Raw genomic sequence first — 27,831 nt, 5'->3', positions numbered from 1 at the left:
GTTGAGTAATCCTCACAGTCCTTCTCCACCCTCATCGAGATGTGTCCCCCCCCCCAAGACCAAAAGACTCTGAAAGGCCTGGACTAAGAAAACCGAATGGACCGAGAGAAATCCAGCCATCAACAAGGCATCACTTCCTCTCCTCTCCTCTGCTTCTTGGTCTATTTCCCTTCCCTTTTCCACTGGCTCCGACTCAACTCCGTTCAGATTGAGAAAATGAGAGCGATAAAGTAATTAAAATTCAGGAAAGTTTCTCTCGGCACTGCACATTGAATTAGCTTTTTGAGTAATTTTTGCCTTGGAGTGGTCTTTGAATGCCGCATTAGCCGTATCTCTAAAGGACCTGTAATGAATTAGTATTAAATTTGTGCAGGTCCTCAATTGTCTCTCCACATTCCTTCCAAATGGAGCCTGAAGAGATCAGGAAAGCCGTGCGGGGAACGGCGGAGCGTCTCGTCGTCTGAGCGCGAGGGTCGTTCAGGAGTGCGGGCGCATATCTGGAGATGTGAGAGCCGAGGAGGCGCTTGGCGCACCTGTCAGCTAAAAGCAGGGATGAAATGTTTTCATGGTCTCCTGCTTCAGGAGGTAAAACACTCACCCCATGCCGAACCCTGTAACAACATGGGCGGGAATCGTCGATATGTCGACGACTGTCCGCCGTTTGTCTCTTGTGCAGGACGTTCGATTACCTCCGACGCAGGATTCGGCCCGTGGATCAGAGTCTTCTGGAGAGATTAATTCATGTGATTGGTCTGGATGATGTTGTGGTGGAGCAGGATGTGTGATCCACTATATTTCCTCTATGACTATTCCCCGTTTCACAGTTGACCTAAATGGCTCTTTGACCCGTCAGGAATCTGATCTTCTCCACCGTATCAGTAGCAACACACACTGGAAAGCCTTTTGTCTTAGTGGTTTTAACTAATTAAGAAATCAATCTGGGATCAGAAACACGAGTCATTATTGGAATATTGACCTGTATGTTCAGTTTTTAACCAACACATTTTTACAGAAAAACCTCCTGTTCAGGGTCGTGGATCGCTGGAGTCCATCGCAGGGCTCGGTTTACTCTTACCCCGTTAACATAAACATGGTAACTGTCGAGACGACATGGTTCACTCAGGTCCCTTTTATACAACATTTTTAAGTGAAAGCAGAACTTCTGCGTTGTGGGGGTCAGTTAACGTGACAACGGTGCTAAAAACCACTGAAATGACATTTTTTTTTGTTAAATCTACAGCATTTTCCTGTCATGAGTCCCATGAGTCCACGTTCTCCTGAGACCTGGTCTTTGTAGAGACACTGTGGTCGCCGTGGTTAATGTTTGTAGCGTACTGTTTCCTGCATGTGTGTTTCGTCATAAAAACCAACCTTTACATCTGGATAACTACTGAACATATCGGTTAGGTTAAAAAAAATCTAACTCACCTTTGACCTTTTAGAGATTTGTGATTGAGATTATGATGTACTTGATTCTGGTCCCTGATCAGAAACTTTAGGATGATCGAAAATCACTTATGTAGTGCAAGTTCATCTTTCATGTTTATTGATTTCAGTGTAATTATAACTAGTCTGTCTAATCACAGGCATTGATCTGGCTGTTGTTATTATCTTATTGTTGATTCAAGCTTCAAATAAAAGGCAATTTTAGGCAAGTTAATGCCGTAGATTGTCTTTGTCGTTTTAAAGCTTGTTTTATCGGTCAGAGTGAACCACAGATTAAACCATCTGAACGGTTCTCCAGCCGCCAGGCGTCGATTTAACGTATTGTCAGGTAATAATGTGCATTTATTCGGAGGTCATTATAGCGCTAAATGGTTTTCCCTCTCTGTAAACGTAGCTGGCGAGCTTAGCTGCTTTTTAATTACGCCTCAAGTATGTAATAAACACCGAAATGGGAGCGGTTTTGCCAGTTAATACAGTACGCTGCGTGAATCTCAGCAAACTGGCAGAAACGGCCACAGAAGTCCTCGGCAGCTGGAATTGATTGCCGCTCGTCTCCAGATGTTCGGCGTGTGGACGAGCGGCGGCGGCGGCGGGTCGTTCTTGTTCTTCCCCGACTGTGACAGCGGGATTTTTCATCTCGCCATCTTCGACTTACGACATGCTCCGTGATTAATAATCTATAATGCAGCTAGCGTATATACCACCCTCCTCCACTACACACTGTCATAAATAACAAGAAAGATGAAAAATAATGCATGTGGCCCGGGCGGCGGATGGAGAGGATGGAGAGGCCGGAAAAAATATATATTAAGACACTGCTGGCACAGCCTGAAGCGCCGCAAATGTCAAACTAAAACAATAAAATCAATCAATATGTGGAATAATGTCACGCTGGAGTTGCAAATGAGAGACAAGAAAAGAAAAGAAAAAAAAAAACACAAACACACTACCTTTTGAAGGAGAAATCCATAAAGCTGTTCTTTTCTTAGTTGGCATCGATGGGCAGATTTTTTTTTCTCTCTTCTGATCCAGGGCAGGATCGTCATGTTGTTGTCACTCCGGCAGAGAAGAAAGACCGAATGTTTAAAATGAAATGTGCTTTTTGATGAGGTTCCAGCTGAAATATACATTCTAGACTGTATCCAACTGTGAGCAGTTTGGTTCAGTTCAAATCAGTTTTATTGGTATAGCGCCAAATACAACACAGTCGTTTCAGGGCGCTTTTGTAGAGGAAAAAAACAACAATTCCACTTGTGGAGAGGAAGAGACCTGCAGAACCAGGCTCGGGGGAGGAGAATTTCTGCTGTTCCGGTTGGAGTTGAGGGATAAAAGTGGAGGGATAGAACAGAACGCGAATAATGAACAGACAGACATTAATCCACCTGCTGCTGCAGACAGGAGACTCAGACCATGAACTTCGATTTCCGCTTCAACCTGCAGCAGCTTGACTAGAAAATGGTCCAGAGTGGCCTAAAATAACCCTCACTGTGAGTTTTATTTATATTTGTTTGGACCTGAAGACAAATCAAAATGTTGTGAATCTGATGAATCTGATAGTCTTTGACAGCTAAGTTTCCAAAACAGGCACAGGTTCAACTCCATGAATTCAGTAAAGCCCTTTATGTGGTCAATCAGATGTGGAACTATTGTTTTATACTAGGCTTTCATTACTTTTACAATCCATTCAGTATTAAAAAAGTGTCTTATTAAATAACCTCCTTCCTATTTCCATCATGATCCCCTCCTCTGCTTCCTCTAACATTTGTAGAAACAGAAAACTGAGACCAGCCAAGTTATTTTCACACTTTTACTCGACCTATTCTGAAGGAATGAACGGACGGCGGCGGTTTTGTTGCACCCCCCACCCCCGAGTCCCCCTTTTGAAACTCTAGACCGTGTCAACAGTGACCGACAGAGTGAAATATCTGCTCCGGATTCTGCCGCTGCTCAGATATCTCGGTCGGACCCGAGCGACTGACGTGACTTTCCCCGAGAGCCCGCCGCCGCTCGCTCACTCGCTCACTCGCTCGCTCGCTCCTAAACAAACCTGATGGTATTTTAGTTAGCCTTTGACCTTTGGCGGTCCTTTGAAGCGGCCACCTGCCGAGCGCGGCAGATCGCTCCTGGCCGGCGGTTCAGATAATGAGCGGCCCGGCCCGTGAAGCCGCGGTCGCGGCGTCTCGCCGCCACCGCGGAGTCGCAGTGTATGTATTAAATCTTCTCTGCCCTCCCGCCCGCCCCGCCGCCGAGGAGCCGCGCTTGTTTTTAGACCCCGCCGAGTGTCAACAAAACTCGAGTGGGATGTTATGAGAAAGTGTCTCCTCGCCAACAGGATCTCATTATTTTCAAGGTGCCCCGGTTCACCAGCAGCAGGAAGAGAGGCGCTCTTATTTTTTTATTTTTTCATTTTTGCAGCTCTACTGGAGGGACAAAGGGAAACGCCGCAGCAAACCTATCCCCAGAAAGCACAGAAGGCAGATTCCAGCTTTGTGTCTTCTTTTCCTTTTTCTTGCTCCAGTGAGCGACTTTGAGGTGGAAAAAAATGACATGTTGAAGGAGAAAATCCGTCGTATTAGTCAAGCTTATCTATATTTCCTTCAAGGAAGCTACATTTTCTTCCATTTCTGTTTTGATTATCATCATTGGCGCCTTTTTGCCTTTTTTTTCTAGGTGAGAACAGCTGAAAAATAAATTGAAAAGCAAGCTCGGCTCATCTGGGGCGACCTGACAGGTGGAGGTGGGCGGAGGTTGAAAGGCGGCAAGTCAGAGGAGAAAGTGGGAAAAAAAAATGAAAAAAACAGGAAGACCAAAGTGAAATGAGATCATGCGACAGTTTATTATGCAGATGAGGAAAGTTGGCGACTCCTAAACTGTCTGAGCGTTTCCTAATTCATCACTGTCGCTGTGTGTGTGTGTGTGTGTGTGTGTGTGTGTGTGTGTGTGTGTGTGTGTGTGTGTGTGTGTGTGTGTGTGTGTGTGTGTGTGTGTGTGTGTGTGTGTTAGTTAGGGTGCAGCGGAGCATCTGTGTGGCGGCGGCCGCCTCTGATTGATCACCCGTCCTCAGACTACCAACATTCGGGGAGGCTGCGGCGGCGGCGACCCGCGGGCGCCTCCCAGCCTTGATTAAGGCTGAGGCGACCCCAGGAAGGAGCGCCGCCGGAGGCTCCGCCCCCTTCCCTTCCACTCTCTCTCCCCGTCCCTCCGCACTTCGGATTAATCTCCCCGTCCTCCTCGTTCTCACACCTGATCCCGTCCCCTGCTCCGAGCGCTCTCCTCCTCGCCAGCCCCGTCACGTCGGCCCTCCTTATCGGTCCCGCTCTCCACCCTGGACGCCCGACCTGCCTTCACCTCTGCCTGCTCGCCGTGTTCCTTCACTTTAACTGTTTTAAACAGTGAGGAAAATCGGCCGTTATGGAGCAGTATGCACTCCACACAAAACACTGCAGCTGCTGAAGTGGCTCAGTCGTTTTGCCCAAAGTGTTGCCGAGCGTAGCTTCTGCGCCGCGGCTGTACGAAGTGGTTCGCTGCTGTGATGCTAGGAGACCATAAAGAATCGGTCATAAAGTTAACAAAAAATCTCATTGGTAATGTTTATTTTCCATTCATAATGACGAATTTGGACCAAACATTAGCAGTTTTACTGAAAATTTTCACTTTGCGTGCAAGCTAGCAGGCTGTAGCGGCACGCTACAAGCTAGCTTCCTGCACGGCGTCGTTTGCAAAGCGTCGTGGACAGAACTGCTGTTGGCGGTGTGCATTTAAATGTACATTTATGCAGCGTCGGAGCGGCGCAGAGCAGTGCTCACACGGAACACGGAGCGTTGGGGCGCCCCTTGTACGGCCACGGCGCCCCCCACCCTGTACACTGCGCCTTAGGCGGCTGCCTAGTTCGCCTATTCCCATTCAAACCACAACGCAGACGACGCCATGACTGCATTTGCACTTCATGCCACTAGGTGTGCTGTTTGCATGTTCAACCTTATTTTACACAGACACCACAGAAGAAGAAGGGCGCTGCAGGCTCTCTCTGCATGTTAGAAAAAGAGTGTGAGCCGGCAAGACGTGGTAAAATGTTCAATGATCCGATGCAGCGTTTTTTCAATAAAAGAGAAGAACTGAACGATCGTTTCCGCACATTTTATTTGCGTCATAGCAATTAAACTGTATCACAAGTAGTTTGTGTACTCAAAAGACCAAGATTCCTTGCGGATAGAACATGCGCAGAACAGTATTTCATGTCCCTTTCGACCGGGTCTTTAAATATGAATATGAACATATTCGGGGTTTTGCACGTCTTTATATGGCTGTGCGCCGTGTAATGTGTTATTCCGTCAATATTCCAGTTAATAAAGAGTTATTGCCTGCATATAAACGTACTCAATCTTGTTCAAAGCACGGACGAGAAATCTCGCGGCATTTCGATCTCACGAGATCTCGTGATACGAGATCTTGTCCCATCCCTAACATATATATGTATATGTGTGTGTGTGTGTGTGTGTGTGTGTGTGTGTGTGTGTGTATTTTTTTTAACAACTTTTTTCAATCTTTTTAGCTGTTAGCCTTTTTAGTTAAGTTAGCTGTCCATAGCTGATGTAGCCTTTTCAGGTTCGTTGTGACTGTAGCTTTTTCAAAAATCCTTTCATCCTTTTTTACAGTTTTTACTATAAACAATGAAAATAAATGTAAAGCAACCTTTTTTTGGCCACTGTGAGCTCTTTTTAAATTCTTTAGCTGTTTTTAGCCTAGTCGCTATCTTAGCTTACTTCTTAAGTTGTTCCTTTCTTGTGCAGTTTGTCAAACAGTCTGGCACTTTTGAACCTACTTGTGTTGTGTGAATGTGTTCTATGGTGTGAAACACTGGTTGAAATGTTTTCACTAGTAAAGCTGCTTCAGTGAAATTCTGTAATTTCTTTAGACCGATGTGTTGGATACAGTCTCGCTTCTTATTTTGAGATTTTCTTCACGCCCAGTTGTTTTTTTCACTGTCAGTGTAGCGTCTTGACCAAAAAAAACAAAAACAATAAAAACAAACAAACCTAAATTACCAGTTACAAGAGACGCGCTCGCTGTTTTCGTCGTGGGCAAAGTATCTGGATTCTAGCGAACTGCTTAAGCGCCGCTCGGCGGGACGTGAGAGATAATTGACTGATAGACTGGCTGCCGGCGGGGGGTTACGGCGCGGTGCGAGCTTCTCTCTGACAGCTGACAAAATAATGATGCCCGGGGACGCCAATGTCGTCGTGTTTCAGGCCGGACCGGTCAGAGGCGTCCAGAGGGCCGAGCGGCGCTAATTCTGACCGCGGACAGCTGACAGCCGTCACCTGCCGTCACGTCACAGCCGCCACATGCTCGGGATTGTTCAGAAAGTCAGAGAATCTGCTCTCCAGTCTCCTGGACGCAGGACGCTTCGTTTCCGTCCGTAGCGCAGCCGCTTGACGGCGGGAAGCGGCAGCTGGCGGCGGTGGATCGGTCGTCCCGTTACACCGCGGCGTTCCCCCGGAATCACCCAGCTGCTGCTGCTGGACATTTCATTATTTATCCTCCCAGCTGACACCTTTCGCCGCCGCGGCCCTGCTGTCACCGGCTGCTGCCACAGGTCCGCATGTCTGGAACCCCCCTGGGGGGGTTGAGTCGGGGCGTAGGGGGATCCTGAAGATCCCACTTTCCCCAGTGTGTCCCTCCTACCCCCCCCCAACCGCCGGATTGGAATAAAGCCGTTGAAGGATTAGAGGAAAGGACGTTGGAAAGTGTGTCTGAGGTCGGAGGGGAGGATAAAAGCTTCAGCGAGACCACTACTCAAACTGACTGAAGACATCCTGACCTTGATCCGGGATTCTCAACACGTAACCACACACCCTCACACATACACACACACACACACACACACACACACACACACACACACACACAGGTCAGGGGCCAGCGGTGTGTTGTTTCCCGTCCCCCGTCCCTCTGAGAGTCTTCCAAACCGTCTTTCCTGTCACCCATTAATTGGGTTTCTGACCCACTTCCAGCTTGCCCCCCCCTCCTTCCTCCTCACGCTCCACTTGGACGCCGTCATGAGATGTTGTACCAGTGTTGGTGTGTGTGAGAGGGTTTAATGTGTCGCCGGCTCCCTCATTTCCAGTCTGTAGGGAGACTTTTGTCTCCCCCCCACCACCACCACCCGTCCCCCCGTCACGCCCCCCTTCCAGCCAGCGGAGCCACATTCTCCCTTTAAACCCCTGAATGCCCCCACCCTCCTCCTGCTCCACCCTCCTCCTCCTCCTCCTCCTCCTCCTCCTCTTGCTGGCGTTGGGCCACGGCGCTCACACCAGTAATGATCTGCAGGGTTAAAAATAATCCAGTTCGGGGTGTTTGGGTAACTCCTGCAGAGTCGGGGGTCAGTCTGGGGCTGAAGCCCGGCAGGGGGGGGTTAAGGGGCGTCCTCCGTCACGGCGCAGTGTTTTATCCACTCAGATTGAGTGAAATTTAATGAAAATTAGGTGAATTCTTGAGGCTAGCTAACTGCTAGCAAAGTGCTGAGTCATGCTAATTGCCGTGATTAGCTTGCTGACGGAGTTGTTCTCTGAATTCCCTGAAGGATCCTTTTTTTTTCCTTCTTTCTTTTGTAAAGACGTCTGCAGATAATTGCGTTTTGATCACTTTAGCGTGAAAGCGGAGCTAAATCTCCAAGAAAATAGGTTTTTACACCTGAGGCTTGAAATCCCAATTAAATCTAAAATATTTGACTCCCAATGCAATTATTTGACCCACCAGTGATTTGAAAAGACAATTGTCTAAAGCTGCAAACTAATAATTGTATGCCCGTGTTTGACTTCAAAATATCCTTTATTGGACTGTTAATGCCGACTTTTGCTTAACGTTGCTGAACGTTATTTAGCCTTCGGGCTTAATTTAAATATTTTTGGGCTTATTTCCCATTTTGAAGTTTTTCCACTGTCTATTTACTACAAATCTTGAATTAGATCTTTAATTGTGTTATTTTTAATTTGTTTTATGTAAATTTACTATTGTGCGTCAATAAGTAAGAGCGCCTCCTCCTGGCCTGGCATGCTAACTACATTTTCACTGTTTCGATCGTCTCCGTCCTTCTAAAGAAACTTAAGAACCGGAAGCAGAAGTAGTTAAATGCCATCTTACGCGGTCTTATGTCTATTTTAAGCTCTGTTTGGTCGCATTTTGTAACCCGATGTCTCATTAAAATCCTCCCGACCCAAAAGGCGCCGCTGCCTCTTCATCATTTCAGTCTTTTCAGTCACACCAGTATCCAGTATGGAGGAAGCCCCGTGAACTACATCAAAACTCTCTGAGCTCAATCAAATATTTAAAGCTCATGAATATTGAGGTGGAAGTGATGCCCCTCTTCTGCAGTTACCATATTAGTCTTTTTTACTGAGTATATTTGCTGCAAAAAAAGAAAAAAGAAAAAAAAAAAACATTAAAAGGAGTTTTCTTGAAAAGCCAGTTTGATCCGTTCAGGTTGGAAATTGTCCATTAATAAAGAGAATTGATGTCGGTGTCAGCTATATTTTTGTATTTTATTAACTGGGAGCATCATTAACTTAAAATACTGCAGTTTGAACTCTTCTGTGCGGATTTTTAAAAGTGAAGCTCCTGCCCTTGCTGGATGGAACGGAAGAACTTGTGTTTGATCGGTTCTCATATCTTGAAGCCCGTCGGTGCTGATGTCTTCGTCCAGCTGTGATTCGATCCTGAACACTTCGGTTATTTTCAATCAAAGAGCCGCAGCGATGCCGATTTCTGGGTTTGTACACAAATGTATTAAAACAATTGTGTCAGAACTGTGGAATCGTCGGCTTGATAATGTTTGGCTTCGGCGAACCACAGAGTGGGATTTGAGAAAGAAGTGAGCCTCGTCCAGCCGGACTCTCTCGAACCCTCTGTCTGGGTTTTAGGCGTCGCTTCACCACTGAAGGAGGATAAATGTCCCAGACTGCAGGAAACTGTAGTGTCTGTGGCACTGAATCAGCCCCGGCTCCCCCCCACACACACACACACACACACACCTTCCTCCTGGTGTGGCTGACCGAGCGTTATTGCTGAAAGATTCTCCCTGTCTGCGCCCGCTGTGAAGAACATGACCTTGCAGTCCTGGTCCGTTCTTTATGATGAACGCCGGGTAACTCCGTCTCAATATTTCCCTGCAGACTCCTCATCAGAGCTTCTCATCTCTTGGTTTGCCGGTGATTACGGATCCCGGGCTGCTGCTGCTGCTGCTGCGGGGTCAGCTCCTGCCGCTCCACCCCTTCCTTCTTTTCTGTTTTTTTCTTTTTTTGTCAGCGACCCTGATGGACGCGATTTGCAGTCTAGTGGAACGTCTTCGCTCCCACCGTCGGCGGACTGAAGGATTAAGAGTCCCGCTCATAAATGTCAAATGGCGAATTGGAGAACGGCGCGCACTTTCCCTCCCGACTGCGGGCCTGGATGCTGATTATGCTGATTTATTACTATTGATTTCAATTTCGGAGGCTTTATTTGCTGGAAGCTGTACCATTAAAAAGTGCGGCCGAGCAGGATATGAATTAAGATCCCAGGGATTACAAACGCCTTTCAATTGTATCTGGCAGAGCGATGACTTTTCAGCGAGCGCCGGAGTGTGTCTGTGTGTGTGTGTGTGTGTGTGTGTGTGTGTGTGTGTGTGTGTGTGTGTGTGTGTGTGTGTGTGTGTGTCTGTGTGTGTGTGTGTGTCTGTGAAAGCAAATGAACTCCGAAGAGGGCTCTCTTTGTGTGTTTGGCTCGTTCGAATCCCGCATGCAGAGCCATTGGCCGGTCCCCCGTCCGCTCGCAGCCAATTGGGTGGAAGCGTGGGCGATTTTGAATAACTCACAGTCACGCCGTTGTGTGGCGGTGCGTTAAGCCGTTAGTTACCCCCCCCACCCACCGCCTCCGCCACCATCCCTCCCCTGGAGGGCCTTTGAAAGGCCCCCTGTCACTTCAACGGTCGCCCATTCACCCACGCATTTAAATTTTAAACCGCCCCGCTCTGCTAATCCAACGGCTGCCGGGCGCCGCGGCCCCGGATTAGGGACACGTACAGGTTGATTGTGGCTTTGAAAGGGCCTGGGGGACGTCGGAGGGCGGCGTTAGTGCGCCCCCTAGTGCCGAGAGTGGAGTCCCCCCCCCTCCAGGCCTGCTCACATGTGGGATCCTGCTCATCTAGTTTATCAAAATGAAGAAGTTCTGTTCCGGATATCGCATCAAAACCTTTTTTCAGTATTCAATACTCATGTTTTATAATCATTGTTTCCTTAATCTTATAAAAAAAAAGTATCAGATCAACAATATTAATGTTTTCATCCCTTTAGTGTCAATTAAAAACTGTTTTGGGAGATTCTGTAGATGGTTTATCACCAATAAGGCTGTATAAAGATGCATTTCATAAATTTGTCTCCATTGTTCCTCTAATATTTAACCTCGCAGCATTTTAAATGTCTGAAATTCCACCAATGCTCTTATTTTGTAGCAATGAAATCACAAAAACACTTTTCTAGAAAGCATGATGACAATGTCTGTTTCCACAAAACCAAACTGCTTCAGTCTCAACACAAAGACGATTTTAATGAAACCTTCTGATGCAAAATACAATGAGCTGTACAATCTCACCCTGACGGCACGGCTTTGAGGCTAATGCTAGCTTGTTAGCGTTCATGGCAGAAAAAAAACAAAAATCAAGGTGTTCTCGAAAATCTTCTTTTAAAAGAAGCGGCGTCGTCTTTTTGGTCGCCAGCAACTTCGGCCAAAGCTCGAGCATCTGCCCCGAGTTTGCGGCGATCGTGGCTTCGGATCGCGCGTCGTCCTGCTGCCCACGCTAACCCCAGCAGACAGTCGCCTCCCTCAGGTGGGAGGGGGGGTTCAGGCCTGGCTATGAGGCCAAGTAAAGGGGACAGATGTAGGTTGGGGGGGGGGGGGGGGGGGGGGGGGGGGGAGTGGCGGCGGTCCTTTCCAGCTTGAAGGTGATCTGGACCAGATGGTGGCTTCTCTTTCCTTCCAGATGCACTTTTACCTTTTTCAAATCTGCTGCTGGCACACAGTCGGACTGTAAGAGATAGGGGGGCCTTATCGCAGCCGCCGTGTGTGTGTGTGTGTGTGTGTGTGTGTGTGTGTGTGTGTGTGTGTGTGTGTGTGTGGAGGTGGGTAGTGGGACCTGCAGTGGGCTTTGATCCAGCCTGGCAGATCCAACAAGCCAGCCAACCTCCTTCCTCCTCCTCCTCCTCCTCACAGATGCTGCTGCAGCCCTGCACTGCACCAACTGCTGGAAATCTGATTTCTCGGCTGCCGGCCTCGGGCCTCCCACCCGCTCCGCCTCGTCCCCGGCAGCTAAAGGGCAAACTCAGCCAAGACGCCGGCTTATCTCCTGCGACGACGGCTTCTTGGGAAATGAATGTTTGGTTTGTCTTTGCCAAACAGCGAAGGAAAGAAAAGGACTGGGGGGCAGATCCCGAGCAGGGCCGGGGTTTTATCGATCGGCCTCTTCCTCCTCCTCCTCCTCCCCCTCCTCCTCCTCCTCACCTCAGGTTACTCCACACCAGTGCCCGTCCTCGAGTTGCGCTCTCTCTCATCTTCCTCGCACTTACAGGATGTCGTACGGCTCCTGTTGGCTTCGCTCCGCCGTGCAGCTCGATGTCTGAGAGGCTTCAGTGACCGAGCCTCTTCACACGGAGAGCCGGGGCGGCTTTCTCTGCCCAGACGCACAAATAACGACTCAAGAAAGAGATGTTATGACAGTCTGAGGTTTTCATTGCTGCAGCAGTACAGCTGCAATAAAGTTGACTTTCTTTGGTCATTTTTCCTTTTTTTTACCTGTGAGTGATCTCTAGGTGTTGAACAATTAGGGCTTAATTGGTGCGAATTGTTTGTGAATTGTGGTTAATTGAAATTCTTCTGTCATTTTGAATCTGACTGACTGTAGGATGAGGAAATCTAATTGATCAGTTTGTGTAATACTCACGTCGATATGGCTGTAATGATAGATTTGCAAGATATTTTACATCCCTAATTGATGCACTGTTGGATTTAGAGATGGATGATTGCCGCAGTCTTGCTTCTAGATTGATTTCTTAAGCTCCTGATTTCTTACGTTATGTTGAAGCCAGTCGTCGGCAGATACGCCCACTGCCGCTGATCCCGTCTCCTCTACACTCCGTTTACACGGCGTTTCAAGTGAAAACACATCGTTTTTTGCATTCTTGCTTCAGAAAAAACGTTTTCAACGATCCAGATGTTTTCAGAAAGCTGCCTTTCTCATTTGGAGGGCTCATTAGGAGCAGTGCGGGTTGTATTTTCAGACCGTTTTCTGAAGTTTTGCTTTTGAAGCCATTTTTAAGACGTCGCCTTGTCATCGGCTTCGAGCACCGTTCTCATGTAAACGGAGAACCAAGACGCTGCCACTGTTTTGCAATTTCACTTGAAAATGTTGAAAACGTAGCCTAAGAGTCCTACTGGGGTTTGAGGAATGGTGACTAATTTCTCAAACTCTCCTGGTTTTGAAGGTTTGCCGACTTTCAGATGGAAAAGTATAAAGAGTTGAGCAAAGTTTGAGATGAACGCTCAGTGGCATTTCTTTCTTTAATCGTTTCAGCTGATAATTAACATAATAATAAAACTAAGCACAGAATTAGTTGATTCCAATTTAGATTGTAAAACGAAATGGGTGAATAAAGTGTTTCCCGCAGGACGGCGGTGGGCGTCCGGGACCCTCCAGGGTGTCTGAACACAGAACCACGACCAGCATTTCATGCATATTAACAGTAAAGAAGTCGTCTGCTACGCTGCCGGAGGGTACAAGATGCTTTAGATATACAGGAAGTGGACTTTCAGGCTCTGAAACTTCATTGTCATTCAGTTATACTCGGTATGAGGAACTGGAATTCTGTTGCACGGTTCAAGTTTATTAAGACATGTATGTGGATTGAGACCAGAGTCGGAGTGTTTTCAAATAACTCACTGCGTTTTCATTCACTCCAAATGCCATCGCCGCGCAAACGGACATCCAAAATGTGTGAATATGTCTCCAAACTTGAATGACAAAGCGCTCCAAACATCTCAGAAGCTACGTTTCAGCTTTGCGGCAGTTTTCTTTAACACCGCCTCCACTAACACGTCGGGCCTTCTGAGAGGTGAAGGCCGGGGAGCTCGGGTCTCTGGGTAAACAGAGGACTCGGAACGTGATTGACTGTGGCTTTACACTGCAGGATGTGCAGCGGCTGGTTTCTGGGGCTATTTTTAGGCGAGCGTACGATAAATCCCCGCGCTGCACGGAGACGGGTGTTCATCTTATACCTGCGTCGACGCACCACTACGCCTCGCCTTTCACATCACTCACAGGAGAAAGTAGAGATGCGAGGAAAACAAAGAAGAAAAACACGCTTCCTCCACCAGAGATGTTTTTGGTGTAAAGTCTTCTTAGATATATGAATTCATTTTTGGATTGCTTTAATGTCCCGTCAGGTTTATTCAAGGCGAAGCTTCCTGAGTAACAGCCGGGTGAAAGATGTGATTTCACATATTGCCGACGGTTTCAAGCACAATGCAGGCTGATGAATGTATTCAGCGGCTTGAAGCGGTTCCCCCGGAGGGGTGGCGAGCGCCGCTTTAGTCCGCCATCTCCGCACGCCGAGCCCCGGTCGTCCACGACCAGAGCGGAGGGCCAGAGGAGCGCGGCCTGGGAAATGACATGCTCTGTTTACCGAACGACCAGAGAAACCTGGAAGAAATAGGGCGAGGGGGAGGGGGAGGGGGGATTCTGGCACGGCGAGCCGAGCAGCTCCCCAAAATGCCTCCGGGATGCCGAGATGAAACAAACAGCAGATCACAGGAGCGAGATGAAGAGGCTGAGGGCGGGCGGGAAGCATCGGGATGCAGCAGGAGTGGGCGGAGAGCCGGTAGCCGGCCGGCCGACCGGCCCACACATTGTCACTGTTCGGCTGCTAATGCACTATTGATTTCTGCCACTGAGATGACCCCCCCAACACCCCCACACCCCCCAGTCCTGAGTCCACCTCCATCCACTCTGGTCTCTGGCGACCAGCCGGGACTGCGCTCCGACTCAGAGCTCCGGTTGACTCCTGATCTGAGACTTGTTTTCTGAACTCGCGAGCGACACACTGGAATGTCTGTAAAGTCAGAGAACCTCTTCCTCCCCCCCCCCCCCGACGTCCCCGTCCTCAAACAATGCTCTCTAATTCACGTCTATGAACGACGGTGCGGCCTTTCACATTACCCTTTCTTTTCAGTGGCGCCTCTGCTTGAAGCCGCGGGAATAATTGCCTCAGAAAACAGAGGCTGAAACACGGCGCCGGCTGATTTGTTCTCAGTTTTATTGGAAAAATTGCGGTGACAGCGGTACGACGGGGCTGCATTTATTCATCCACAGGCTGCTCGGTTTCTGCTTGTTCCAGGACTCGGTAATGTCACACTCCATCTCGGTTCTAACTATTAGACAAACCTTTATTTGCTCTAATGAAAACTTACATAGCGCAACATCTAGTGGTCATACGTAGTGTAAGAGAGAGAAGAAGGAAGTGCGGCTCAGATGTGGGTTTAAGATTAAAATGACGATTACAAGGACTTTTTTTTCTTGACGTTTTCATCACGTCTTGGTGAAAACGTGGATCGTAGAGAACTGGCTTCGTCTTGAAGCTATTTCAGGTGAAATCAGTGAATTTCAGAAAGACTAATGCCCCGTTGACGCAAAGTTTTCAAGTGAAAATAGAAAACATTTGCTGCATTTCCGGGGTCCATTAACACGGCAGTGGTGCCTCTGAAAATGTACCTTTTTTTTTTTATGGCGCTCTGACTCTGTCTCCATGGAAACAAGGGAAAACACAACTTTACTGAAGCACTGCTTCCTGTTTCCAGTCCAGATTCTCCTGGTTCTGGTAGTTTTAGAGTCGACAGTTTTCACGAAAATGGACATCTTTTTGAAACCGTAGCCATGTAAATGTGAAACTTTCCTGAAAGGAAAATGCAAAAACGGTGAGTTTTCACTTGAAAAGCTGTTCGTGTCAACAAGGCCAAAGATTCCACTGAAGCTGTGAGCTGCTTATAAAAATATCTGAAGACAATGGTGGCTGCAAACACTAAAAGTTTCTCTATTTCCGTGATGGCTGGAGATTTATCGTTGCCCCAATTATCAGTTCTGTTGTCTTTCTTTGGCTCAGAATGACATTTCAGGAAGCTCAGAGCTGATGGGCAGACCTCGGTTCAGGTACCTTTACCTTGGAAAGGCATCGTAGGACCAGGGCTACTGCTGCTTCAGCTGTTGCAGCCATTTCATCTTGTTCTGTTGTAACTTATTTAGTTCTGGGAACTAAAGGAACCAGTAAAGGAAGGTCAAAGCTTCACGGGGAGCCTCAGGGTCATAAGGTTCAAGACCCCGACCCTCCTTTTCATCAGAAGACAGAGCGAGAGGGACTCGTAAAGTCACCGATTACCTTCAACGTCATGTTTTCAGACTGTGGGAGGAAACCGGAGCAGATCAATACGCAGGGAGAACATGAAACGTCGGCACAGGAAGGATTCAGCTGGGTTCCAGACCCCGGCTGAGGACAGAGTGCCCACCAGTGAAAGACAAAGCGGGGGCCCAGAGTCTCTTCAAACAGCTCATTCTGCATATCCTACAGCAGAAGCTCCCTCCAGTGACATTTACGATAGTATTTACAATAGCAGAATAGAGATCTCCGGTATCGCCCTCATTTCTCCCACCTCCTGTAATTTCCACTCTCACGTCTTTTGCGGCATCACTTTTATCCACAGCAGGAAGCTTTTTTTTTTTTCTTCACAAACACAAACCCAACCGTGCTTTTTTTTTACCTGCCGAGAAGCAAACAGCAGATGGACACAGTTGGAGATTGGAACGTTTAACCGCTCAAAAAGTCAGATGTATCCCTCCGGAGATGGAAAAATAAATAAATAAATAAACAGCAGGAGAAAACTACTGAATTTAATCAACAGTTGCAACTCATAGAAATTAGTCCGGAACCAGAGATTCAGCGACAGTCGCTGCGTTTATGTTACACATGTTTGCAAAATAAAAGCCATATTTTCCAAACTTCACCAATTTTCAGGCGTTTCCATTGACTGGTGTTCGGCACAGAAGCCATAAATCTCGTACGATGTTGTCTCAGAGGGACAAAACATTTATCATTTTCCTTGTAAAACTCCACACTTTTCTGTTTCCAAACGCTCCACACCTTCTTCGCTTGAGCGGATTGCTCATGTCCAGGGTTGCCAGATCTGAGTCGATTTCCAGTCCAAACGCAGCGTAAAACCCGCCAAACTCGATCAGCTCTTACTTTCATAACAAAAAAACGGGCCATGAGCACACGACTGCACCAGATAAACCAAAACAAAGGGCAGCAGGAACATTCGTTCCTCAGACGGAGCAGTCAGACAACAGACAACAGACTGATTCTCAGCCACTGGATCGCTGCTACTGCAACACAGGTTCTCCAGTGTTCACATGAAACATGAGCCACCGAACGTCTAGATCCAGCTGACAGGATTTACATTAATCATTATTGTTTTTCAGCCCAGCGTGTTCAAAACAAGCCCAGTTGGACAGAAACCCCCCCCAATCTGGCAACCCTGGTCATAGAACATCATACGTCTCGTCCACGGACTTGTGAATGTGGAAAAAAATGTTTCCTTTAAGCTTGAAAAACCTCATGAGAGCCTGAATTTTTTTTTTTTTTTTTTTACGATATTTGGGAGGTTTTTGAAATCCAGGCGTTTCCATTACCAGATTTTTATTACCATATTTAGGTTTTGAGCTTTTCTAGGAGTTTTAAAAGCAGTTGGTGTTTCGAGTATCAGACCCTGAACTGCATGGAGTCCTCAGATCTGGAACGGGTTCATTCCCATCCGTAACCTATTTCAGCTGTAAGTGATGGATACGTGGCTCATACTGCTGTGTTTGATTGAAAGCGTTTGTGTTTGGTGTTAATCCGAGCGGCGGCGGCGGCGGCGTGGTGACGCAGTGAGGCCTCTGTCGGGTAGCTCGCCGGCTTCTGGAGGCTCACCTGGGGATTCATTAGTCCGGCGCCGCCAGCCGCCGTCGGCCTCTGCGTCTGTTTGGAAAGCTTTTCTCCGGCTCCGTCAGTGTCGCATTCATGACCAGCTGCTGTTGGTTTGCAGATTTCCCATTTGCACGCCGTGAGCGCCGTGTCACTTTGTAAATGGCGAAAATCTGCCTTGCCTTTTTGTTTTTTTGTTTCTTTTCTTTTTTTTTTCCTTTTGGCTCGGGTAAACAGGGGCTCGCGGCTCCGGCACTGTTCCCCCCGCCGCTGGACCCCACGGACCGGCCTTCCTCCCTGCCAAACCCCAGCAGATCTCACACCGAAGGGAAGGCGAACGGCCTCCATCACGCCATCTACAGAGAAGCCAGAGCGATAGCGGTTACTCAGGGCGGCTGGGCGGGAGGCGTGAGATAAAAATTGGATTAAAATGCTTCTTGGATTTTTTTTTTTTTTTTTTTTTTGCTTCCGAGGAGGAGGGATGGCGTTGTCGCCGGGCGGAATGGGGCCCGCCTGACTTATACCAAGCGTTATTGATGGCGGCCGACGGAGGCTAACGGAATGTGACGCAGACGGACATAAAGATAAAAGCCCCCTCCGCTATCTGGCCGCTCCCCTCCCGCCCACCGCCTGCACTCCGGGCCGCTCTCATCCCTCCTCTCCGTGGTGTAAGTGTGATAAAAGCGGGCAGACCTATGACTCAGGTTCCCACCCCGCTTCCTGATATGAATTCTGGGAGCTGAGGCCGTCCCCTAATCTCTTAATGCATGTTCCCTCGCCCTTGGCGGGGTCACGGGAGAAATAGATGGAGCCTTATCAGCTTTTATGGATTTATGGAGAATTTCTCTGCATTGGGTGTTTTTCTTTTTCTTTTTCTTTTTTTTTTTTTTTTCTTTTTTTATCGCCGTTTGACTGGCTGGAGTCTGTGTGTCTGTGAGGTTATCAGAGATGCTGCAGTCTTCATGTCTCTTATCACATTTCTCATTACTGCTTCAATCATGTTGAGTCGCTTTATTCAGAAAGAACACGGCGCTTTTTATTTTATTTTATTTTTTATTTAGCTGTGAAATTGATGCGAACCTTCAGGAGTAGCTGTTTCCTCATTTAGATGTTTAATGAGCCAATAGTTCAGCTGTCTGTCTGATATCCCCAGTGCTGGATATGCGGCGTATTTCCTCTTATTTTAGAGTCAGCATTGCACACACGCTCTTCGAAATCCCCCACAATGCAACGCTCAACAGTATCTTCAAGCGAGATTGCCTGTTTTGGCTCGTACTGGCAGCATTCTGTGATTTGATTGGATAACTGACTGACGAGCCAATCCGAGGGGGGGGGGGGGGGGGGGGGGGGGTCATGATGACCAATAAATTATAGGTAATTATGCAACAATGAACAGATATTCAGTTTAACCACTCGTTCGCTCACCTAGTAACGCAAGAGGGACATCAGGGTAGATGGATTTTAATTTGTAAAAGTCTCATCAGTTGTTGCTCTGAGTGAAACGGTCCAGAACGTCAAGAATATTTAAGGCTGTTTGTCTTCGAGATCATTACAGGAGTTTATGTCATGGTTATAAATTTGATGGAAAAGGGGACTGATGATGTGATGGATGGGAAGATGATAAAATATCAAACTGCAGTTTTCAAATATCAGTGTTTTGTGTTTCAGACTGCTTTCCCCTCAGCTAAACACATTTATTACAACTGATTATACAGCATATTAATGGCCAAAATGATGACAACACATGCTGCCACCCATTCAATCCACTGGATTCCTGCATGAACTTGATTGACTGGTGATTAAATTCAACTATTGAGACGATGGGAACTTAACAGCACCACATTGCCTCTGTGGGTGTCAAACATAAGGCCCGTGGGCCAAATCTGGCCTGCAAAAGGCTCCAATCTGGCCTGAAGAAAAATCCAAAATTAAAAACAAAAAACAAAAACAAAACAGACAAAACAGCACCGAGACCCGAACTGAGACATAAGTGATGCTGCCATGAAAGCTAGCTAACTAGCATTAGCCTCAAAGCTATACTGTCGGGGTGAGTTTGTAAAAACACCCATAATGCAACAGTTATAAGTATGTGTATCAGAAAATATCATTAAAATTGTATTTATGTTGAAAAGTTTTGAGTGAATTTGTGAAAATGTAAACATTTCTGCAAACTGTGCACCACAGCATAGTGAAAATTTAAATGTAAATGTGATTATAGCTCTGTTTTGAGCCACTGTAGATGATCCGGGGCTGTCTGCAGCTCCTGAACTGAAACATGATCTGAAGCTAATCAGTCGGGTGAAACTCCCTCCAGTGTCTGCTGCCAGAATCAAGAGCTCCTTCTGGCCACTAGGTGGCTTCAACAGACCGAGGCTCCCGCAGAGGAACACTGTCCAGGCTTGAGTCTATATTTGGTTGAAGGGAAACGGAGTTGCTCGGAGATATATGAATATACAGAGACAAAAAGACGGAGGGTTATTGTGCCTGTGTTTCAGCAGCGGCCCCCCTCCACCCCCCTCCACCCCCCTCCACCCCCGTCTTTCTTCTCCCACTAGCATCCTGTCATAGGGACACTTGGAGACTTGCCCTCCGACAATGAGAGGATCCTAGCTGAAGAAAAAGCAATTTAGCTACACAGTCCCCCCCCCACCCTCCACCTCCGCCACCACCCTTGGGGAACTCGCACATCAAAGCGGCAGCAGTGGCGGCGGGCGGAGGGGCGAAGCCACAGCCTGCCCGGGCCTCCGCCTGCGAGCAGGTGAGGCGGCGGGGGAGGGAGAGGGAGAGAAATATCGGCGCCGTCCAAGAAATGCGGCGCGATCTCCGAGGACGGCAGCTGCTTGTTATCGCAGGATATTTCTGGCAGCTCGATGTCTCATCCGAGCTTTCGGGGCTGGAAAGTTGGAGCCGTCCGGCGGCCGGGGAGACTCCGTGACACGCGTTTTAAATCTCTGCATGTAGAAATACAACAGGACAACTTTTTCAAGGGATGAGTCGAAGTACGAGGACCAACCGTTTGCTACCGGTACGAGTACTCGCCGTGACGTGTGAGCCCTGAACGTCTGTGGCGTGGCGCACCTGATAGCTAGTCCGTGTTTGACCCGGAGCGTCTTTCTTTTAAAGCTAAAGGCAGTGATGAAGGAAATCAAACATCTTGTTGTACGTCTGAATGAGCGCCCTCCACTTCTGGCATTAAACCTCCATCCTTGAATGCCGAGCGGCGCCGGCGTATCACAGGCAGGACACGGAAAATTACTTGATAACACAAGCGACACTTAGCATAATTGAGTTCATTCCACTTTTGCCTTTTGCTTAAATGAATAGCTGCACTCGGAGAGGAAGGTTCTTTCTTTCGGAGCGCGTTGAAGTGCAGAGAGCTCGTCTCCTGCCTCCCGCCGCTGCTCCCGCTTCCCCCGTCTGAAATAACAGCGCCAATTACTCTCTGAGAAAGCTTCCAATCTTTGTTGAAAATGAGACCACACGTCACCTGCTAATGAAATACCTTCGCTTGAATCATCCTTTGATGCCTTGTTTTCCTTTCTGCTCTGAAACGGGAAGCAGACGGGGAATCGTTTGTGCGTAAGTGAAGCGACTCGGTGTTTTCCAGAGATGCAGAGGCAAGAAAGGAAAACGAGCATCTCTCACTCCTGGGAAGGTCGGCCAGTGTGTGTGTGTGTGTGTGTGAGTAGTGTGTGCTGATATGTGTCCTGCATGTCAGCGTGCAAGTATTACAGCCATCTCTCTGGTTTAAGCATTCCCTCGGTTGCCATTATGGCCTAATAACCGTGTCAGTATGATTAATGGCGGGAGGCAGGGCTCTGATTGCAGCTCTCCCTCAGCCCGGGCGCCTAGGCAACCGCGCTACCCACCAGCCCCGGCTGCCCGCGCACGGCTCCGGCCGCCCCGGTCGCCCCGGCCGGCCGCGGCGCGCCGGATGCGGAGGTTATGCGTGCAATTAGCAAGGCTTCGGGCCTCCTGCAGGCGGCTACATCAAAGACTGCAGAGAAGGCTAATGATGATTGGAAGATTAGAGGTCAGCGAAGAAGAACCGGCGCTCTCCTCAGGGCCGCTTTAACGAGGCCAAAATACTAAACACACACACAGCTCGGCGCCGGCGTCTTCGCCTTTCACATACAGCAAGATTAGCATTTTTTGCATTTGGCCCAACGAGCAGTGGAGCGATGGGAGAAGTTTAAAGGACCCTACCCGGTGCCGCACGGCGGGGTTCTGTCAGCGGGATTCGAACCTCTGCCTCTGTGACCTTGAGGTCAATCACTGTCCTGATTAACTTTTGAATGCATTAAGTCTGTTATGCTTTTAAGTCTTTTCTCTTTTCTTCTCTTCAAGTAAGTTTTTGTAATATTTTTCAACCGGATTCAGAATCCAGTGGAAATATATTGTTTTTTTGTTTTGTTTTTTTTTTGTATTACATAATATTCTGTTAAAATTCATGCAAAGCACCAGTTTAGCATTGCTTTAGATGTTCACCTGAGACTTTTGAGACATTCTGACCTGATGTCAACATTAAGAAGCTGACGTGACTCATCAGTGCCACCTGTTGGACAAACGTGTCTTTAAATCAATCTTTCATGTTTCTATATTTTGGTCCACTCACTCGGTTAATGTCCTTTATCTCCAAAAATGTATGTAAATGCCCTTAGCCGCTGCTTGCTAGCTAGCCGCCTGCTTTTCTTCTTTCTTCTTGTCAGTTTCTAGCAGACTACATGTAGCGAAGGCGCAGTACTGCCCCCCACAGGTCACAAATTGAAGTTTAGATTTCAGACAGCCTGACAGCCCACGGGGACAGCTTTTCACTAAACATGTGACATAATATCACCACGATTTAATAACGAACTATATCTGAAGGACACAATGTGTGTCTTTAACCTCCATGCATGGTGAGAAGCCAACAAATCGACGTTCCAAACCCAGCCATCTCTCTGCCAGGTCCCCCCCGTCAGCGGGTGTCAGTCAGTCGTTTTGTTCTCCTTTCAGCCATTTTCAGCCCGTCGTGTTCCCAGATATTCTTAGCCCGTCGCTAACGCGTCTAAATCCTCCCGGCAGAGTTCTAATGGTCACGTGACCCCCGAGAGTCCTTCCAGAGCCGAGCGGTTTCTCAGAGCGGCGGATTTGGAGGTCCTCTGCGGATCCTCTCAGCTTCTTCACATTTGCATGGGAACACAGCTTCGTATTTAACGGAGACGACGCCGACACGCCGCGCGACCCCGGAGCAGAGCATTCCCACCCACGCATAACACAGGACACCGTGTTGTGTTTTAATAAAACGCTCCTTTGTTTTTCTGAAACATACCTGATCTGCAGGTTGTCATATTGACGCTATTAAGATTCTACCAGCGCTCCGTTTGATTTTGAGAAATGACAGTGGTGCAGTGGGATGACGACAAACCGTGCTGAAAACTGTCCAGCGCCTTAAAATTTAACAAATCGCTCACCAACCCTTCAGTGGGTTATTCACAGTCCACACGCAGGTTTCATTGGCACTCAAGACCAAGTTGCTCATTTCTGTCCTCATCTTGTGTTTCAACCTTTTTCCATTAAGATGTGAGGCAAGAACAACAACCACTGCTCCACCCATTGATGAAGCAGGCTGTAGAAATAATGTCTAAAAACATCCACAAAATGCAAACAAGAACCCTTAATGATTTCAAACATTCTTCTACTTTTCAGAATGTTATAATTAGAAGTTTCAAAAGCTTTACCAAACCAAGATTTTTTTTTTAAAAATCGAAGACGTTTGAGAATTCGTCGATTATTCTAACTTTCAGTCGCCTCATTTTTAATGTTTGAGTCTCTCTGATGGTCAGTGAAAGTGTTTGTTTTTTTCTTGATGATTGATTAAACTTTCAAGAAGTCTAGGAAGTTTAAATAGTTGATCGTGACTTGACGGCGTCTCTTGCTCTTCCACTTGTCTCGGCTTCCACACTTCCCCTGAATTACCATTGCTAATGACAGTGGAGATTTTAAACTGGCAGCTATTAGCTTTCTTTTTATAGATTCCCCCCTGCTTTTCGGGCATCAATTACCTTAATTCCGGATCCTCGGTCGGCTGCTCGGAGGAGCCCACGGTGGAGCATTACCGCCGGATTTGGAGAGTCGGAATCCATTGTCATCAGCAGACAGTCTCTAATGGCAGGTATTGACGGTCCTTGGAAGTTGTAATGATTTAATTAAGGCCAGAAAAGACTCGAGTTTTGAAACTTCCAAACTTGTGTGAATGCTCCAGCTAACTGTGCGGTCTTGACGTACGAAGAGGGGTCCAGTAGGTTTACGAGACAAGTAAAAAATTTTCTGGAACGAAAACGCCAAAATAAGAAAGTCGAAGGCAGACCCTCCCCTCGCATTTCCCCCACCATGCACTGCGCCGCTCCTCTCGCGGTGTGGAGGATCTCCGCTGTGCTGCCCGGACCAGACGGCCGGCAGAGCCTCTGCGAACCTCGGTCCGGAGTGAAAAGTCCGGCCTCGCCTCCCGGAGATCTGAAGCGGCGCTGCCAGACTGACGGGCGCTCCGTGAGGGCGAAGGAAGCAGAGAGCGGCAGAGACACACCAAACGCTGACAAATAGCCAGAGAGGATCTCACACACATTCCCAGTAACAACCTTGAGCCTGTCAGCTCAGCCTCTCCGGCTCCATTCCAGGGCTTTAGAAATAAAGAGAAGGCAGACGTTCTGCTGTGGGTGAAAACTAACATGACATATCTATCCCATTCTGAGGTCTTACAGGTAAAGCCCATAGTTGGATCTTGTTATTTTTTTGTAGTGTAGGTCACTCAGGGCTGGCTGGCAGCTGAAAATGCTGAAATAGCGTCAGTATTCCGGGTCTGTGTGAGTCTAGCAGCCGCTGTTTAGCAGCAGAGTCTCTCCTTGACAAGGTCATTCTTTTTTATTAGGTGCAAACTTTCAGAGTTGTCTTTATCTCTTTGAGGTATATGGGTGAGGTGAGCGGTGGAGTCCAAAGACCCGTACCTGGTCCTCTAACGTGTCCCCGTCCCCCTCCCCGGCAGGGTCCTTCATGATGGTCAACGCCTCGCAGCACTTCGGCGGCCAGCGGGCGCAGCTGCTGCTGCTGCCGCTCAGCGAGAACGACACCCACTGCATCCAGTTCAGCTACTTCCTGTACAGCCGCGACGGCCACAGCCCCGGGGACCTGCAGGTCTACATCCGCGTCAACGCTGGGTCCAAGGGCAGCGCCGTGTGGAATGTCTCCGGCTCCCAGGGGCGCCAGTGGCACCAGGTGGAGCTCGCCGTCAGCACCTTCTGGCCCAGCGAATACCAGGTGAGTCAGCCGGTACCGGTCAGGTCTGGAGAACCCTCCGGCCTGGTAGAACTCAGAGAACATCAGAACCCTCAGTCGTAGAAAAACCCGAGTCCACACGACCTTAAACCCCGTTCACGCCTCCGTCCTCAGAAGCAGAAGTCGGCATGAAGCGGCGCCGGAGATAAAGCGGCGCCGCTTCCTGGAGCCGCTTTCTCCTCACGTCAGACCGCTGTCAATCAGAAGTAATCACGCTGCCATCTGCACAGTCCTGATGAGGGAGAGCAGTGCACTTTTTAGTGGCAAAACCCTAATATAAAATATATTACAGATTAAAAAAATAAAAAAAAATATCCAGCAATTAAAACCAAAGTTAATTAAAGTTTCTTCATTAAATATTAAACTTTCCACAGTTTTCTGGGAGAGCTTTGATTGCCATTGCTGCACTTTTCTGCCATTAAAAACAGTACAGTTCATTCATGGGTTAGTTTCTGAAGATTTTTCAGTCGTAATCATCTTGTAAGGAGGAAGAAAAACTCGAGCTCAATCAGTAACGCGGCTGTTGTCGTAAGTTTCACACTCACCTTCAGAGGTTTGCGGCTGTATCAATAACATTATCTGTTCTGTATCAGTTCTATAGTTTTCTCTACACCGCCTTGCTTTGATTCTACATTCCAGAAGAGAAATAAACCGTCGTTCTGGCCTCACGACAAAGTTACCTGAACTGGAAGAAGACGTCTGTTTCATCAGCTCGCCACAGGACTCTGAGGTTTCTGGAGTCCGACCAAATACATCCCAGCAATACACAATATATTCAAGTTATTGATTAGAACTTTTACAATTAATTTGTTTGTTTAGTATTTGATGGATATTTTTCATTATATTTAAGGGTTTTGTATGAAATGGCTTTCCGGCATCCAAGAAAGAAATTAATCTACGTTTGTACACTAAAAATAATTAGTAGTCAGTGGTTTGTGTTTATCAATGTGCCTTTTCAGCACAAATGTCAACACATCTAAAGGAAGCCAGCTGCTGTTGAGGCTTTATCTTGATGCGGGGACACGCGGCGGTTGGCATTTGTCGCCCGATCCGCAGGAGACGTCGGAACTCCAGCAGTGTTTTCAGAGATTTATGTCGGTCTGCGGCTCAGTTTGCAGCCCGTCTTCCCAACATGAAGGCTCATGTTTGGACAGTGTAGCTGGATGCCTCGCAGATGACTGTGCTGTGTGTTTTAGCTTGACGCCGTCTGAGAATTCTTTTCTCAAGCGGATCCGGCAGATTCGGTGCCAGAGTTTGCTGGTTGCCGATCAGATCCCAGGAGAGTCCCGGGAGTCGGGACACTCTGGAGGGAAACGTTGTTATACTCTATATCTACTCGCTCACGTGCAGAAGAACTATTTACTGCAGTCTTCCATATGGCGACAGATTCAGAGCATCTTCAATAAGCTGCTTTTTTCCTCATTTACACTGAGGCAGAGTGTTTAAAGAAATATCGCTCTGGCAGCCTTATTAGTCTAGTTTAGTTTTATTTTATTCACAATTCAAATAACCCCCCCGGATGGGCTGAAAGCTGACATTATTCACCAAAAAATAATATATTTGTCTAAATATGTTGTGTCTAAATCGAAGTTAAAACCGAAAATAACTAAGGTGAAATGTGATTCATGGGAGCGGCCATTTTGAATGATGTCATCGATGTCCCACAATTCTCAGTTCACCTCGGTTATCATTTTGGGAAGTTAGGGTGCATATTCATAGCCGTTATTAATTACTTTATTAATTAAAGAAAACATAAGTGTCTTTTGTTGTGGTTTGATTTGAAAAACAGAGAAAACTGAACTGTTTGATTTTTAATTCAAAGTTTAAAGAAAAAAAAAATACTTGCAAGCGGTCGTATTTGGATGAGTGGAGTTCAGATTAGACTGGTAACATTTCCTGGTTGGTAGTCCAAAGATGCTGATTTAATCAAGTTGCCTTTTAACTTTTTCAAAGAAATTTGTGCGCTGGATTCATCGACAAGAAAAAAAAAAGATTCAAAGGAGAAGTTTCTAAAGTTATGAATGACAGGGAGCCGGAGGAACAATTAATTTCATCTGTATTTATATCCCACAATCAGTCCACCGTAAATATAAAAAGTTTTTAAACAACAAAAGTTGCATTGTCAATGAGAAGAGACCCCAAAATGTGATAAAAGTTTAGCATTTTCACTTGGTGAAAACATTGTGGACTAAATGAATGAAATGGACGACCGGAGCCGTGCTGGACTCTGTAATGTGATTTCTTGTATCTTCGCTCTCACACACTCTTCCTCTGTGCTCGTTTCTCTCCGGGGTTTCAGCAGGTGGATTTAATCAGCCGGGCTTTGAAAGCATTTTTCTTTCGCTCATTGTTAAAGGATGCTGAGTCACTCTTTGTGTCAAGCACAATTTAGCAGAATGTCCATACGGGTCAATTCTGCTTGTTTGGGGGGGAAAAGAAAAAAAAAAAAAAAAAAATCATCTTGGTGAACGTATATTACGAGCTGCGGGAGCGGCGAAGGATGTGCTGTAAGAAAAGGAGCAAGAGAGGTCGTTGCTGGAGGAGGACGGAGCTGATGGATGATTAATACGGAGGCCTTTGGTGCTGCAGACCGGCTCCTCCACTGAGGAGACATTAATAAGGTCCTAACCAAGTGATTCTGGGCTGCGGCGCGAACCGTCCACTTTTAATTAAACATACATCAGGATGCGCATCAGTTCGGATCCGCGATTATGTAATGGAGTTACGATTACTCAGCCGTAATGTCCAGTCATATACCCCTTTCACTGAGGCATTAGCCGGCCGCCGCACCACCATTACTCCATTAAGCAGTTCAGCGGTCGCCAACCCGCGAACCGCGGCTTCTGTCAGCCGCGGCTTCATTATCCGGCCGCGCGCAGGAATTAGCAAGTCGCCGCCACGTCATACATCAGCGTGGCTCAATAGGTGTATAATTACAATGGGCATGTGTTTGGATTGCGTCGTTATTTATTGGTCGATTTACCTGTGTGCCGCAGCGCGATCGATGGCGGCCCGCCCGGCGCCCGGCGCCGCTTTA

General features: G+C 47.5%; 1 protein-coding gene across 1 annotated transcript in view; it reads left to right on the top strand.

Annotated features, from left to right (window-relative positions):
* LOC115409847 (receptor-type tyrosine-protein phosphatase U-like) overlaps nucleotides 1–27,831 on the top strand; it is a gene marked incomplete at its 3' end in the record, with an annotated part of 218,143 nt that overhangs the window by 89,645 nt on the left and 100,667 nt on the right. The window contains 1 exon segment of the mRNA XM_030121130.1: nucleotides 24,505–24,776. Coding sequence (XP_029976990.1) covers nucleotides 24,505–24,776 — 272 coding nt within the window.

The sequence above is a fragment of the Salarias fasciatus genome, chromosome 22 (genome assembly GCF_902148845.1).
Source record: "Salarias fasciatus chromosome 22, fSalaFa1.1, whole genome shotgun sequence".
In the NCBI taxonomy this organism is placed as follows: Eukaryota; Metazoa; Chordata; class Actinopteri; order Blenniiformes; family Blenniidae; genus Salarias; species Salarias fasciatus.
The sequence above is the reverse complement of the archived record's forward strand: the minus strand, read 5'-3'. Positions and strand labels throughout refer to the sequence as shown.